General features: G+C 47.0%; 1 protein-coding gene across 2 annotated transcripts in view; it reads left to right on the top strand.

The window, feature by feature from the left end:
* Positions 1–1,954: 1,954 nt before the first annotated feature.
* Positions 1,955–15,250, top strand: part of LOC142049836 (amyloid-beta A4 precursor protein-binding family A member 1-like) — a 66,090-nt gene continuing 52,794 nt past the window's right edge. For both annotated transcript variants that reach the window (XM_075077919.1, XM_075077920.1), the window contains exon 1: positions 1,955–3,210. In XM_075077919.1, coding sequence (XP_074934020.1) covers positions 2,068–3,210 — 1,143 coding nt within the window. In that variant the 5' untranslated portion in view covers positions 1,955–2,067. The remainder of the gene's footprint in view (positions 3,211–15,250) is intronic.

Below are 15,250 nucleotides of genomic sequence, written 5' to 3'. Positions count from 1 at the left end.
GGATGAGGGAATCGAGTATGCCCTCAGTAAGTTTGCTGGTCACACCAAGTTGGGTGGGAGTGTTGATCTGCTTGAGGGTAGGAAGGCTCTATAGAGGGATCTGGACAGGCTGGATTGATGGGCCAAGGCCAATTGTATGAGGTTTAACAAGGCCAAGGGCCAGGTCCTGCACTTTGGTCACAACAATCCCATGCAACGCTTCAGGCTTGGGGAAGAGTGGCTGGAAAGCTGCCTGGTGGAGAAGGACCTGGAGGTGTTGGTCGACAGCCGGCTGAACATGAGCCAGCAGTGTGCCCAGGTGGCCAAGAAGTCCAACAGCATCCTGGCTTGTATCAGGAATAGTGTGGCCAGCAGGAGTAGGGGAGCACTGGTGAGGCTGCACCTTGAATACTGTGTTCAGTTTTGGGCCCCTCAGTATAAGGAAGACATTGAGTTGCTGGAGCATGTCTAAAGAAGAAAAAGGAGGCTGGTGAAGGGTCTGGAGAACAAGTCTTATGAGGAGCAGCTGAGGGAACTGGGGTTGTTTAGTCTGGAGAAGAGGAGGTTGAGGGGAGACCGTATCGCTCTCTGCAACTACCTGAAAGGAGGTTGTAGCGAGGTGGGTGTTGGTCTCTTCTCCCAAGTTACAAGTGACAGGATGAGAGGAAACAGCCTCAAGTTGTGCCAGGGGAGGTTTAGATTGGATATTAGGAAAAATTTATTTACTGAAGGAGTGGTCAGGCATTGGAACAGGCTGCCCAGGGAAGTGGTTGAGTCACCATCCCTCAAGGTATTTAAAAGATGAGTAGATGTGGTGCTTAGGGCCATGGTTTAGTGGTGGACTTGGCAGTGATAGGTTAAGGGTTGGGCTTGATGATCTTAAGGGTCTTTTCCAACCTAAACAATTCTATGATTCTATATTTGGTAGTAAACCACCAGCTAAAATTATATTTTTCTAATGGGTATGCGATTAGACTTGAAATACATGAGGTGGTCTTATGACACTGCATCTTAAATATTGGAGAAGGTTCAGAATATCTGCAATTGGCAGATTAAAACTATACCCTCTGAGCTAGGTAAACCTGGTTGCTCTGAGAAACATCTAGAGGAGAAGCTGTATTCTTATAGGTTTTTCTTATTTCCATGCTGTATATAGTTATCATCGTTGGCAGACCTCTGTTGTAATTATCTCATAATTTGAGATTTTTTTTTGCTCTGAGCAGAACACATTTGGTAAAACTAAAATGCCTCTCTAGTCTCAATGTGGCAAGGGTCACAATTATGAATATTTGTAATCTCTATTCCCTGTTTTAGGAAAGACATTTCGGGCAGAAATAATCTTGCATAATTTTAGAGGTATTTCATGAACATGTCTATACTGGAGCTAGCTATCTTATACTTCTCTAGGGAAGAGAAACAGGCACTTTGCATTGTACCCTAAATGTGTCTTTTTCTCTCTGTTGACTAAGAGTCCTAGAATGAGGATCTTGTTTGAAGATATGTTGGAAATGTCTAGTCTGAAAAGGTATCATATATCTGACCAGTTACAGACTACTGCAGCAGGATAAAATCTCAGTCATTTTACACTGCCACATCCTACCACAATATCTCTTCCACAATTGAGCCCCTGGTGAAATTTAGTTGCTTTGTTGTGCGTCTTGGCTGCACTGTCTAGATGTCTGGCCAGTCCATAGAAGCATCTCTTGGACTGGTCTGAGACAGTGGATTCTTTCCCAGAGAATTTGTCCATAAATCTGTAAACTGCAATTCTCAAAGGAATTGTGGTCCCATCTCTGAATGAATGGTGCTTGTAGAAATCAATTTGTATTGGAAGGTCATGCTGTTGTGCTGGTTGTCCTCTGACTTAAGAGCTGATGAAGCCAAAACTTTTTGTGTTGGAGAAGCAAGGGTGTGTTTTGCTACTCTGGGGTTGTTTGTTGACTCCACACTGTGGGGCTTTTTTGTTTTGTTTGTGGGTTTGTTTGTTTTTTTAATAACATCACTCTCTTAATTTCTTTCCAGTCCTGATAGACAAAGTATCTATGCAGTAAGTGGATACAATAAGTGGCCTACACATCAGAACTTTCCATGAACCATTTGGTCATACTATCTGAGGTGGAGGTGAATGAAGAGCCAGCAAATGAAGATATGAATGAGTCAGTGGAAGCTGACTTGGAGCACTCACACGTAGAAGAGGAACAACAGTCTGTGATCTGCTATTCAAGGCACAGAAACAGCAACCAAGGGGTACCATCTGGGCAGGAAGAGGAAGGGATGCTAGCTCAATCAGCTAGCACTGAGAGTGATTTCCATAATCACATGGACATGGTGGAAGGGGATGTTATAGCCACAGCAGAGGATGGCTATGATGTAGATCTCATTCAGGAGAATGAGGATGAGAGTACATATGCAGTGCAGTACAGGCCTGAGTCTGAGGAGTACACAGAAAATGCTGAAGCAGAGCATACTAAGGCTGTTCATAATCGAACACTGCCTGATCATGTACATTTCCACTCCATTGAACATGAAGAAGCCATGAATGCAGTGTACTCAGGTTACGTCTACGCTCACCAGCCCCTCCACCAAGGAGAGGATGAGCGATATGCTGAGCCCTATGCTGGCTATAGGCAGCAGGAACATGTGTATGAGGAGATAGGGGATGTGCTGGACCTTGATGTTAGGGAAGGACTTCAGCAATATGAGTGGGAAAGGGAGGAAGCTGACAACTATCGCAAAGAAGCTCTTGGTGCTCGCCTTCACCATTATGATGAACGATCTGATGGAGAGTCGGACAGCCCTGAGAAAGAGGCAGAGTTTGCTCTATATCCACAAATGGACAGCTATGAACAAGAGGAAGATATCGATAAGATTGTGGCAGAGGTGAAACAGAGTATGAGCTCTCAGAGCTTGGGCAAGGCTGCTGAAGACATGCTAGAGGCAGAGCAAAGCTTGGAGCATGCTCCAGGTAGGGGGCATGAAAGCCGTGGTCAACTGTCAGCTGGCTCTAGGGCCACAGCCAACTCAGAAGAGACAGTACAGAGGTGCAGAAAGGAGAAAAGAGATGCAATATCACTGGCCATCAAAGATATTAAAGAAGCTATTGAGGAAGTGAAGACAAGGACTGTTCGTTCTCCTTATACCCCTGATGAACCAAAAGAACCTATTTGGGTCATGAGGCAGGACATTAGCCCAACCAGGGACTGTGATGATCAGAGGCCACTACATGGAGATGTAAGTATACAGAGCTATAGGCTCACATGTTGCAATTAAAGGAACAGGGATTGTGTAATATACATTACAGTGAAACTGAGAGGGTTATACTCTTCTGTGATTCATTTTATTCCTCAGTAAAGTATGTAATACTGTATTTATTTTAAATTTTTACTCAAAAGGATGCATAAGGAGTATATATATGTTGTCAGAGCACCAAATTTTCCTTTATGAAACACTGCTGACTTCATTAGAGTTGTACTAGAGATAAATTTGACACAGAAAGCTCTACTGACATTTTTATGAAACAAGTGATACTACATTTTTTTCCTAACATCCACTGGAAAATTAGAATAATTACCAAATAATTTACCTTATGGTATAGAACCTTGTGTGTTCCTGTTAATTCTGGACTTGTTAGTTTTGTTTTCTGTCACATAATAAAGCTAATAGTTTCTATGAAAAATTTCTTAATACTATTTGCTACTTCTATAAAGGTAATATTACAGTTGCAGAGCTGAAAAGATTCAGGCTCCTTATGTGCTTGCAGTCTCTAGAGATTTGCTATGACTCCTCATGCATTATATTATAGAACAGAATGGAACGGAACAGAATAGAATAGAATAGAATAGAATAGAATAGAATAGAATAGAATAGAATAGAATAGAAATTTCAGTTGTAAGGGACCTACAATGATCATCTAGTCCAACTGCCTGACCACTTCAGGGCTGACCAAAAGTTAAAGCATGTTAGTAAGGGCATTGTCCAAATGCCTCTTAAACACTGACAGTCTTGGGGCCTCGACCGCCTCTCTAGGAAACCTGTTCCAGTGTTTGACCACCCTCTCGGTAAAGAAATGTTTCCTAATGTCAAGTCTGAACATCCCCTGGTGCAGCTTGGAACCATTCCCACATATCCTGTCACTGGATGCCAGGGAGAAGAGATCAGCACCTCCCTCTCCACTTCCCTGCTGACGCGGAAGTCACAGACACCCCACACGACCAATATGATCAAGCAAATGCCAGTTTATTACAGACACAGCGCGGTTAATATAGCTCTGCAACCACCTTATCACACACAAGCCTCTACTGTTTATTATATACAAGCCTATTATTAGTTGGTCAGCACAGCCTTGGGCTTTATCCCAAGGATAGCCACTAGCAGCATCGGCAACTCCCGCCTTGTTTTGCTACGCTGTAACGAGACACTCCCGCCGGTGGTATGGGATGCGGCCCCTGTTGACAGAGTAGCACCTGTGGCCAATCTTGGAATGCAACTTATCAGAAAGACGTAATGCCATCCCACACATTCCCACAGTAAGTTCGTACCATGCCGCTTTGTAAGTCTTGGGAAATACAAAACCACAGCTGTTATTAATAGCTACATACATTGGTTTTAACTTGCAACATCCTTGAGGCCTTCTTGTTCCCAGGCCGATTAAGTCCGCGCAGTCCGAGCCTGGATTGTTCACTACGTGTCCTTTGCTTTCCAGATATCCCACACTTCCCCTGCTCAGGAAGCTGTAGAGATCAATGAGGTCACCCCTCAGACTCCTTTTCTCCAAACTAGACAAACCCAGAGTCCTTAGCCACTCCTCACAGGACACACCTTCCAGCCCCTTAACCAGCTTTGTTGCCCTCCTCTGGATGCATTCAAGGACTTTCACATCCTTTTTAAATTGTGGGGCCCAGAACTGCACAGAGCACTCAAGGTGAGGCCACACCAACGCTAAATACAGCGGGATCATCACCTCTTTTGACTGGATGGCTATGCTGTGTTTGCTGCACCCCAGGATGCGGTTTGCCCTTGTGGCTACCAGGCACACTGCTGACTCATACTGAGCCTGCTGTCAACCAGGGCTCCCAGATCCCTTTCTGCAGGGCTGCTCACCAGCCACTCCTCTCCCAATCTATACTTGTATCCAGCATTACTCGGTCCCAGGTGCAGAATCCAACAATTGGTCTTGTTAAATTTCATGCCACTGATGATTGTCCAATGCTCCAACCTTTCCAGATCCCTCTGCAAGGCCTCTTGTCCCTCAAGAGAGTCAACAGCACCTCCCAGTTTGTTATCATCAGCAAACTTGCTAATGGTGCATTCAACTCCTTCATCCAGATCATTGATAAAAATACTGAACAGAACTGGCCCTAGAATTGAACCCTGAGGAACACCACTGGTGACTGGTCTCCACCCAGATGCAGCCCCATTCACTACAACCCTTTGAGCCATGCCCTTCAGCCAGTTCTTCACCCAGCGCACCATGTACCTGTTCATCTCACAGTTGGACAACTTGTCCAGAAGGATACTGTGAGGGACAGTATCAGAGGTTAGAAGGGACCACTGGAGATTGTCTCATTCAGCCCCCCTGCTCAAAGCAGGGGCAGCTAGAGTGGGTTGCCCAGGATATTGTCCAGTCAGGTTTTGAATATCTCAAAGGCTGCAGACTCCACCATCTGTCCCAGTATTCAAGGACTCTCATGGTGTATTTAAAAAAAACCAAAGTGTGGAATTTCCTGTGTTTCAGTTTGTGCCCATTGCCTCTTGTCCTGTCACTGGGCACCGCTAAGAGTCTGGCCCTGTTCTCTTTACACCCTCTCATCAGCTATTTATATAGATTGATAAGAACCCCCCTGATCCTTCTCTTCTCCAGGATGAACAGTCCCAGCTCTCTCATCCCCTCCTTGCATGAGAGATGCTCCACTCCCGTAGTCAACTTCATGGCTCTTTGCTTGACTGGCTCCAGTGCATCCATGTCTTTCTTGTACTGTGGAGCCCAGGGCTGGACACAGGTCTCTGGGTGTGGCCTCACCAGTGCTGAGTAGAGGGGAAGGAAAACCTCCTGCAACCTTCATTCCTAATGCATTCCAAGATGCTGTTGGCTGACTTTGCTGTTCAGGCACATTGCTGGCTCATGTTCAACTAGGTGTCCATAAGGACCCCCAGGTCTTTTTCTGCCAAGCTGCTTTCCAGCTGGGTGCCCCCAGCATGTACTGGTGTGTGTTGTTGTTCCTCCCCAGGTGCAGGACTTGGCATTTCCCTTTGCTGAACTGCATGATGTTCCTGTTGGCCCATTTCTCCAGTTTGTCTAGGTCCCTCTGGATGGCAGCACAACCCTCTGAAGTATCAGCCACTTCCCCCAGTTTTGTATAATCTGTTTTGAAATATAATATCAGTTCATTTTGCACAGCAGCAAGAGTAATGACATTGAGAAACTGACACTGTATGGAAAGGCTATGCAGCTGAAGTTAGATTAGATATTCTGTGCATAGAACCAGAGAAGTGCAGTTCATGCCCTCCTGAACAGTCCATGATGGACCGGCATGGATTTTTTTGGCACATACACATCGGAGAGAATGGCATACAGGGATTCCCTTTAGAAAAGGCCATGGTTCTCCTAGGTATATATTCTCATCCCTCTGGAAGGGCAGGGCCTTGTATCTTCAAAGTAGTCTCCTAGGGAAGAATGATGGGCAGGAGCTATCTCCACCTGGAAACTGTATGTTGTGAATGCTCTTAGCTGAGTATGGGAAGGAGGCATTTAAAGGCACAAATAGAAGATGTATGCAGTGCACAAATCATAGGTCTTGAGGTATACTGCTGCAAAAAATTGGTAAACAGCATCACTCTTCTAAAATGAGCAGATTTTACTATTAGAAGATATTCTAACCAACTGGGATGAGAAGGATAGATTTGATGCAATACAGTACTACTGTTTTTCCTATTATGAGTTCTGTTATTAAATCTGTGCTGGTTTTGCTGGGATAGAGTTAATTCTCTTCACTGTAGCTGGTAAAGTGCTGATGGCACATTGATGCTTTAGTTGCTGTTAAGTAGCAGCTAAGTATCGGTAAGTAGTGCCTATAGTAGTTAGGGAACTTTCCAGCTTCCCATGCTCTGCAAAGTGGGCAAGAGGTCAGGAAGGGAGGGGCCAAAGCAGGGACAGCTGACCAAGACTGGCCAGTGGGATATTCATTCCATACCATGTGACGCCATGACCAGTATATTAACTGGGGCAGTTGGCGCACAGGGGGGTGGTTGCAACTCAGGGACTGGTGGTGTCAGGTTGGTGGGCGGTGAGCGGCTGCGTCATATGTAGTTTGTTTTGGTTGTTCATTCCACTTCCCCCCCGCCCCCCCTCGGGTTTCGCACCTCTTTCATTGTTTTACTTTTAATTGCATTATCGTTGCTGTTGTTGTTATTGATTTATTTTAATTATTAAACTGTTCTTATCTCAACCCATGAGCTTTACCCTTCTGATTCTCTCCCCTGTCCTGCCGGTGGGGGAGTGGGCGAGTGGCTGTGTGGGGCTGATTTGCCAGCTGGGGCTAAAACACAACAGTCTCTTTTGGCGCTCAATGTGGAGCTCAGAAGGTTTGAGATAACAGCTGGTGGTCACAGCACCATGCTCTTGTTTTTGCAGTATATGTTAAAGATAGGTGTTGGCCTGTTTAGTCTGTTTGTTCTGCTGTGATTGGTGATGTTTTGCCTTAGAGATTACTTATGTAAACACTAGTTTTCAACTTTATCTCACATTTGGGGATTTTGATGGAACCGTTACTGTACTTTGGATACCACCTTGCTGAGGCAATTAGCAATTATACCTCCTCCTCTGAGAGATTTTATATGGAGGAAATACAGAATAATACCGTTGCAACTTTGTTCTATGATGTCTGTGCCTTTGTTACAACAACCTCTTTGTATTTTGAACATCCTTGGGTGGTTAAGGTGCACTTATTGTTAGGTTTTGGGCATGTTGTTCTGGTTTTGACTAAGGTTAGAAAACAGCTTAAGAATATCACCCAGAGATCTGCCCCAAGGCTTGATAGTTACGAGTGGCAGGGCATGTGGGATAGCATGGGCAAATACCTAGGGCAGTGGGCACCCCCAGTGTTTTGGAGTTTCACCCCCGAACAAGTGCAGAATCCTGAAAAACTAGTAGAATATTTGGAGAAAGTATGTTGTTACACTGGGAACTCCAGAGAGACACAGATAACTGCAATGTGCTGGGGCCTGGCCCATGCATACTGAGCCCTGCTCAACAGTACTCAGTGCTCCCAAGGGGAAGAGAATATCTCTGGATTGAAATGCAAAGTGACAGGCACTGCAGCCACTCAAACCCCCAGGACAAGTACTGGAGCTGAACCAGAGAATCAACCTGTATCAGTCTCCCCTGTACACAAGAAGAAATACTGGAAGTGAGTGTCAACTCATTTAGAACGGGATGATGAAGAAGTAGGGCCATCACAAGCAGAGGAAGAAGAAGTCATAAATGAAAAGGAGATCACCTGATCCCTGTCCTTGAGTGAGCTGTGAGATATGTGAAAAAATTTCATCTGTTGTCCAGGTGAGCACATTGTCACTTGTCTTCTCTGATGCTAGGATAATGAAGCCAGTAGCCTGGAATTAGAGGGGAAGGAAGCCAAACAACTGGGATCCCTTTCTGGGGAAGGGGGCATTGACACAAGCCCTCAGCCTCTGGAGGCGACTCCTGTCTGGAGTGAAGGAAAGGTATCCCTTTAAAGAAGATGTTACATATCGCCTAGGAAAATGGATGACCATAGAGAAAGGTATCCAGTATCTGAGGGAATTAGCTGTGCTTGAGGTGGTTTATGGTGACCTGGACGATCAACAGTCATCCAAAGATCCAGATGAAGCCGAGTGCTCACGACCCATGTGGCAGTTTGTACGGAGCGCACCAACCTCCTATGCAACCTCATTGGCAGTGATGTCCTGGAGAGAGGACGAGGCACCAACAGTGGCAGTGGTGATTGATAGACTCCGGGATTACGAAACAAATATCTCTTCCTCGCTTGTCTCTGCTGTGGAGAAACTATCCTGGAAGGTCCAGCAACTCAAAGAAGATATATCCTACTCCCCACCTCTATGGGGTACTGTCTCAGCTGTTAGGAATAAGCGTTTTTTTTTTCTCAAAGGAGAGGAAATACACCATGGGCCACCCTATGGTTCTACCTGCGTGACCATGGAGATGACATGAGGAGATGGGATGGCAAGCCTATTACAACCCTAGAGGCATGGGTACACAGGCTGCAAGGAAGAACAGTCAAGGGGTTCTTCCAGGAAAGCCGCTGATCCAGTTCCTAGCAAGCAATTCCCCAGACAGAGGAGTAGAAGTGTTGCTTTTATTTCTGAGAGAGACTCTTGATTCACATTTCACAGAATCATAGAATCACACAGAATCACAGAATTGCAGGTTGGAAGGGACCTCAGGGATCATCTAGTCCAACCTTTCTAGGTAGAGCAGAGTCTGGACAAGGCGGCCCAGCACCCTGTCCAGATGACTCTTGAAGGTGTCCAACGTGGCCGAGTCAACCACTCCCCTGGGGAGATTATTCCAATGGTTGACTGTCCTCAATGTGAAAAATTCTCCTCTGGTGTCCAATCGGAATCTCCCCAAGAGCAATTGGCATCCATTCCCCCGTGTCCTCTCCATGCAACTCCTTGTAAAAAGGGAGTCTCCATCTTCTTTGTAGCTACCCCTTAAGTACTGGTACATGGTGATGAGGTCCCCTCTGAGCCTCCTTTTCTCAAGGCTGAACAAACCCAGTTGTCCCAGCCTATCCTCATATGGCAGGCTTCCCAGTCCTTTGATCATCTTGGTGGCCCTTCTCTGGACCCCTTCCAGACTGTCCACATCTTTTTTGTATAGCGGGGACCAGAACTGTACACAGTACTCCCAGTGTGGCCTGAGAAGCGCTGAGTAAAGTGGGATAATGACTTCTTTCTCTCTGGTGGCGATGCCCTTTTTGATGCAACCCAGCATCCTGTTGGCCTTCTTGGCCGCAGCAGCACACTGTTCGCTCATGTTGAGCTTTCTGTCCACCAGGACCCCCAGGTCCCTTTCCACAGAGCTGCTCTACAGCCAGGTGGATCCCAGTCTGTGCTGCACTCCCGGGTTATGTTTTCCCAGGTGCATGACCTTACACTTGTCCTTGTTGACCTTCATAAGGTTCTTGCTGGCCCACTCTTCCAGCCTATCCAGATCTCCCTGCAGAGCAGCTCTCCCTTCTGGAGTGTCTACTTCCCCACTCAACTTGGTGTCATCAGCAAACTTCATCAGGCTACACTTGATGCCGTTGTCCAGATCACTTATAAAGATGTTGAATAACATTGGGCCCAATATCGATCCCTGGGGGACTCCACTAGTGACAGGTTGCCATTTGAGAAAGAGCTATTTGCTACCACCCTTTGGGTGCGGCCTGTCAGCCAGTTCCCCACCCACTGCACAGACCACTTGTCTAGGCCATAACGCATTAATTTCTCCAGGAGGAGGCTGTGGGGGACTATATCAAAGGCCTTGGAGAAGTCCAGGTAAACAATGATGTCCACCGCCTGCCCCATGTCAACCAGGCAAGTCACTTTGTCATAGAAGGCCACCAGATTTGTCAAACACGATCTGCCTTTAGTGAAGCCTTGTTGGCTTTTCCCAATCACGTGCTTCATTTGACTTGTGATGGCCCCCAGGGGGATTCGTTCCATAACTTTCCCAGGGGTTGAAGTAAGGCTGCTAGGCCTATAGTTACCCGGATCCTCCCTCGAGCCCTTCTTGTACATAGGGGTAACATTTGCCTTCCTCCAGTCCTCTGGGACATCCCCCGTTCTCCATGACTTCTCAAAGATTATGGAGAGCGGCCTTGCGATGATGTCAGCCAGCTCTCTCAACACCCTTGGGTGGATGGCATCAGGGCCCATTGATTTGTGGGGGTCAAGCTCCTGTAGTAATTCATATACCTACTCTTCCTTCACCGATGGTGGGTCGGTGTTTGGTTCAATTGGCAATTTTGTTCCCAAAGCCCGGGACCTGACAGTGCTGGTAAAGACAGAGGTGAAGAAGGTGTTGAGGACCTCTGCCTTTTCAGCATCATTGGTGATTGACTGTCCTTTTCTGTTTAACAGTGGGCCTATGTTTTCCTTCTTTTTCTGCTTCTGGTTGACATACCTGAAGAACCCTTTCTTGTTATTTTTGACATCTACAGCCAGTTTCAATTCGAGCTGGGGTTTTGCTTTTCTAAGTGCATCTCTGCAAGCTCTGGCAATGCCCTTGTAGTTCTTGACGGATAATCCTCCACTTGTCCATCTCAGGTATGCTTCCCTTTTGGATTTGAGTAGACCCAGGAGGTTGTGGCTGAGCCAAGGGGGCCTCTCACTCTGCTTACTACCCTCTCCTTTGTAGGGAATTTACAGAAAGTGAGTTGCGAATGCCACGATTGGGAATGGAGGTGCCCTGCTTCCAGCCAGGCAGAGGAAAAGGAAAACCGGGCTTACTGCACTGAGTGTATTAGATGGCCTGGCACGTCTGACCCACAGGAGTATAAAGCTTTAGTGGACACTGGTGCACAGTGCACCGTAATGCCATCAAGCTATATAGGGGCAGAACCCATTAGTATTGCTGGAGTGACAGGGGGATCCCAACAGCTAACTGTATTGGAGGCCGAAGTGAGCCTAACTGGGAATGAGTGGCAAAAGCACCCCATTGTGACTGGCCCAGAGGCTCTGTGCATCCTTGGCATAGACTACCTCAGGAGAGGGTATTTCAAGGACCCAAAAGGATACAGGTGGGCTTTTGGTGTAGCTGCCTTGGAGATGGAGAGAATTAAACAACTGTCTACCTTGCCTGGCCTCTCAAAGGACCCTTCTGTTGTGGGGTTGCTGAGGGTCAAAGAACAACAGGTGCCGATCGCCACCTCAACAGTCCACCGGTGGCAATATCGCACCAGCTGAGACTCCCTGATTCCCATCCATGAGCTCATTCATCGAGTGGAGAGCCAAGGAGTGATCAGTAAGACCCCCTCACCCTTTAAAAGTCCCATATGGCCAGTGCAGAGTTCTAATGGAGAGTGGAGGCTAACAGTAGACTATCGTGGCCTGAATGAAGTCACTCTGCCACTGAGTGCTGCTGTGCCAGACATGCTAGAACTTCAGTACTAACTGGAGTCAAAGGCGGCCAAGTGGTATGCCACAACTGATATCGCTAATGCATTTTTCTCCATTACTCTGGCAGTAGAGTGCAGGCCACAGTTTGCTTTCACATGGAGGGGCATCCAGTACACCTGGAATCGACTGCCCCAGGGGTGGAAACACAGTCCTACCGTTTGTCATGGACTGATTCAGACTGCACTGGAACAAGGTGGAGCTCCGGAACACCTTCAATACTTTGATGACATCATTGTGTGGGGCAACACAGCAGAAGAAGTTTTTGAGAAAGGAGAGAAAATAGTCCAAAGCCTTCTGAAGGCTCATTTTACCATAAAAAAAAATAATATCAAGGCACCCGGACAGGAGATCCAGTTCTTAGGAATCAAATGGCAAGATGGACATCATCAGATTCCAATGGATGTGATCAACAAAAGAGCAGCCATGTCTCCACCAACAAGCAAAAAAGGAAACACAAGCTTTTTTACATGTTATGTATTTTTGGAGAATGCATATTCCAAATTACAGTCTGATCGTAAGTCCTCTCGATCAAGTGACCCAGAAAAAGAATGATTTCAAATGGAGCCCTGAGCAACGACAAGCCTTTGAACAGATCAGACAGGAGATAGTCCATGCAGTAGCCCTTGGGCCAGTCTGGGCAGGACAAGATGTAAAAAATGTGCTCTACAGCGCAGCCGGGGAGAATGGCCCTACCTGGACCCTCTGGCAGAAAGCGCCAGGGGAGACCCAAGGTCAGCCCCTAGGGTTTTGGAGTCGGGGATACAGAGGGTCTGAAGCCTGCTATACTCCAACTGAAAGAGATATTGGCAGCATATGAAGCGGTTCGAGCTGCTTCAGAAGTGGTTGGTACTGAAGCACAGCTCTTCCTGGCACCCTGACTGCCAGTGCTGGGCTGGATGTTCAAAGGAAACGTCCCCTCTATATGTCATGCAACTGATGCTACAGGGAGTAAACGGGTTACACTGATCACCCAATAGGCTCGAGTAGGAAACCCCAGTTGCCCAGGAATCTTGGAAGTGATCATGGACTGGCCAGAAGGCAAAGACTTTGGAATATCACCAGAGGTGACATGTACTGAAGAAGCCCCACTGTATAACAAACTGCCAGAAGAGGAGAAGCAGTATGCCCTGTTCACTGATGGGTCCTGTTGCCTTGTGGGAAAGCACCGGAGACGGAAGGCAGCTGTATGGAGTCCTACATGACAGGTAGCAGAAACTGCTGAAGGAGAAGGTGAAATGAGCCAGTTTGCAGAGGTAAAGGCCATCCAGCTGGACTTAGACATTGCTGAATAGGAAAAGTGGTCAGTGCTCTATCTCTATACTGATTCCTGGATGGTGGCAAATGCCTTGTGGGGGTGGCTGCAGCAGTGGAAGCAAAGCAACTGGCAGCGTAGAGGCAAACCCATCTGGGCTGTCACATTGTGGCAAAATATTGATGCCCGGGTAGAGAACCTGGTTGTAAAGGTACGGCATGTGGATGCTCACGTCCCCAAGAGTCGGGCCACTGAAGAGTATCGAAACAACCAGCAGGTAGATCAGGCTGCCAAGATTGAAGTGGCTGAGGTGGATCTGGACTGGCAGCATAAGGGTGAACTTTTTCTAGCTTGGTGGGCCCATGACACCTCAGGCCATCAAGGGAGAGATGCAACATAAAGGTAGGCTTGTGATCGAGGGGTGGACTTGACCATGGATGTTATTGCACAGGTTATCCACGAATGTGAAATGTGCTGCAATCAGTAAGTGGGTAAAGCCTCTGTGGTATGGGGGACAACGGCTGAAATATAAATATGGGGAGGTTTGGCAGATCGACTATATCACACTCCCACAAACACACCAAGGCAAGCACCATGTGCTTGCAATGGTGGAAGCAACGACTGGCTGGCTGGAAACACATCCCGTGCCCCATGCCACCTCCTGGAACACTATCCTGGGCCTTGGAAAACAAGTCCTATGGCGACATGGCACCCCGGAGAGAATTGAGTCAGACAACGGGACTCATTTCCCAAACAACCTCATAGACAGTTGGGTCAGAAAGCATGGCATTGAGTGGGTGTATCATATCCCCTATCATGCACCAGACTATTAAATACTCCACTGAGAGCAATTGGGGGTGGAACATTCAAGCACTGGGATACACGTTTAGCAAAAGCCACATGGTTAGTCAACACTAAGGGAATCTGCCAACCGAGCTGGCCCTGCCCAGTCAGAAATCCTACATATTGTGGAAGGGGACAGAGTCCCTGTAGTGCACGCAAAAAATATGCTGGGCAAAACAGTCTGGGTTCTTCCTGCCTCCGGCAAAGGCAAACCCATTCGTGGGATTGCTTTTGCTCGAGGACCTGGCTGCAATTGGTGGGTGATGAAGGAGGATGGAGAAATCCAGTGTGTGCCTCAAGGGGATTTGATTTTGGGTGAAAACAGCCAATGAACTGAATGGCATAATGCAAACTGTTATATAATGTTGTATGTCATCTCTTCTGTAGTTGCTATATGCCGTATCAATGATATCACAGTACAAATATCCCAGTTCATGGAAGATGAACTTTGTTGAAACAAATTGCATCAGTGATGGAACAAAGACTGACTTCAGCCTGCAACACCACCACACACACCCTCTCTCCTGCCCTGAAAGACTGATATGACAGACGGAGCCCAGAGTCATGGACTGGGTGAACTCAATGGACATTTTAATGGACATTTTACAGGGATGGTCCATAGACTAAGGGAATGTTGTCTGTGTACTATGTCAAAGGATGGGAAGGGGAGGGGTGGTGGTTGGTGAGGTTGTATTGGGTGGTATGGGACCTGGGCATGGTGTAAATGGTATGGAATAAGGGGTGGAGAGTGTGGTGGGATAGAGTTAATTCTCTTCACTGTAACTGGTAAAGTGCTAATGGCACACTGATGCTTTAGTTGCTGTTAAGTAGTGGCTCAGTGTCGCTAAGTAGTGCCTATAGTATTTAGGGACCTTTCCAACTTCCCATGCTCTGCCACCTAGGCTAGAGGCCAGGAGGGGCGGGGCCACATCCAAGACAACTTACCCCAACTGGTCAACGAGATGTTCATTCCATACCATGTGACACCATGACCAGCATATTAACCGGGGCAGT

Source organism: Phalacrocorax aristotelis, chromosome W (assembly GCF_949628215.1).
Source record: "Phalacrocorax aristotelis chromosome W, bGulAri2.1, whole genome shotgun sequence".
Taxonomy (NCBI): domain Eukaryota; kingdom Metazoa; phylum Chordata; class Aves; order Suliformes; family Phalacrocoracidae; genus Phalacrocorax; species Phalacrocorax aristotelis.
The sequence above is the reverse complement of the archived record's forward strand: the minus strand, read 5'-3'. Positions and strand labels throughout refer to the sequence as shown.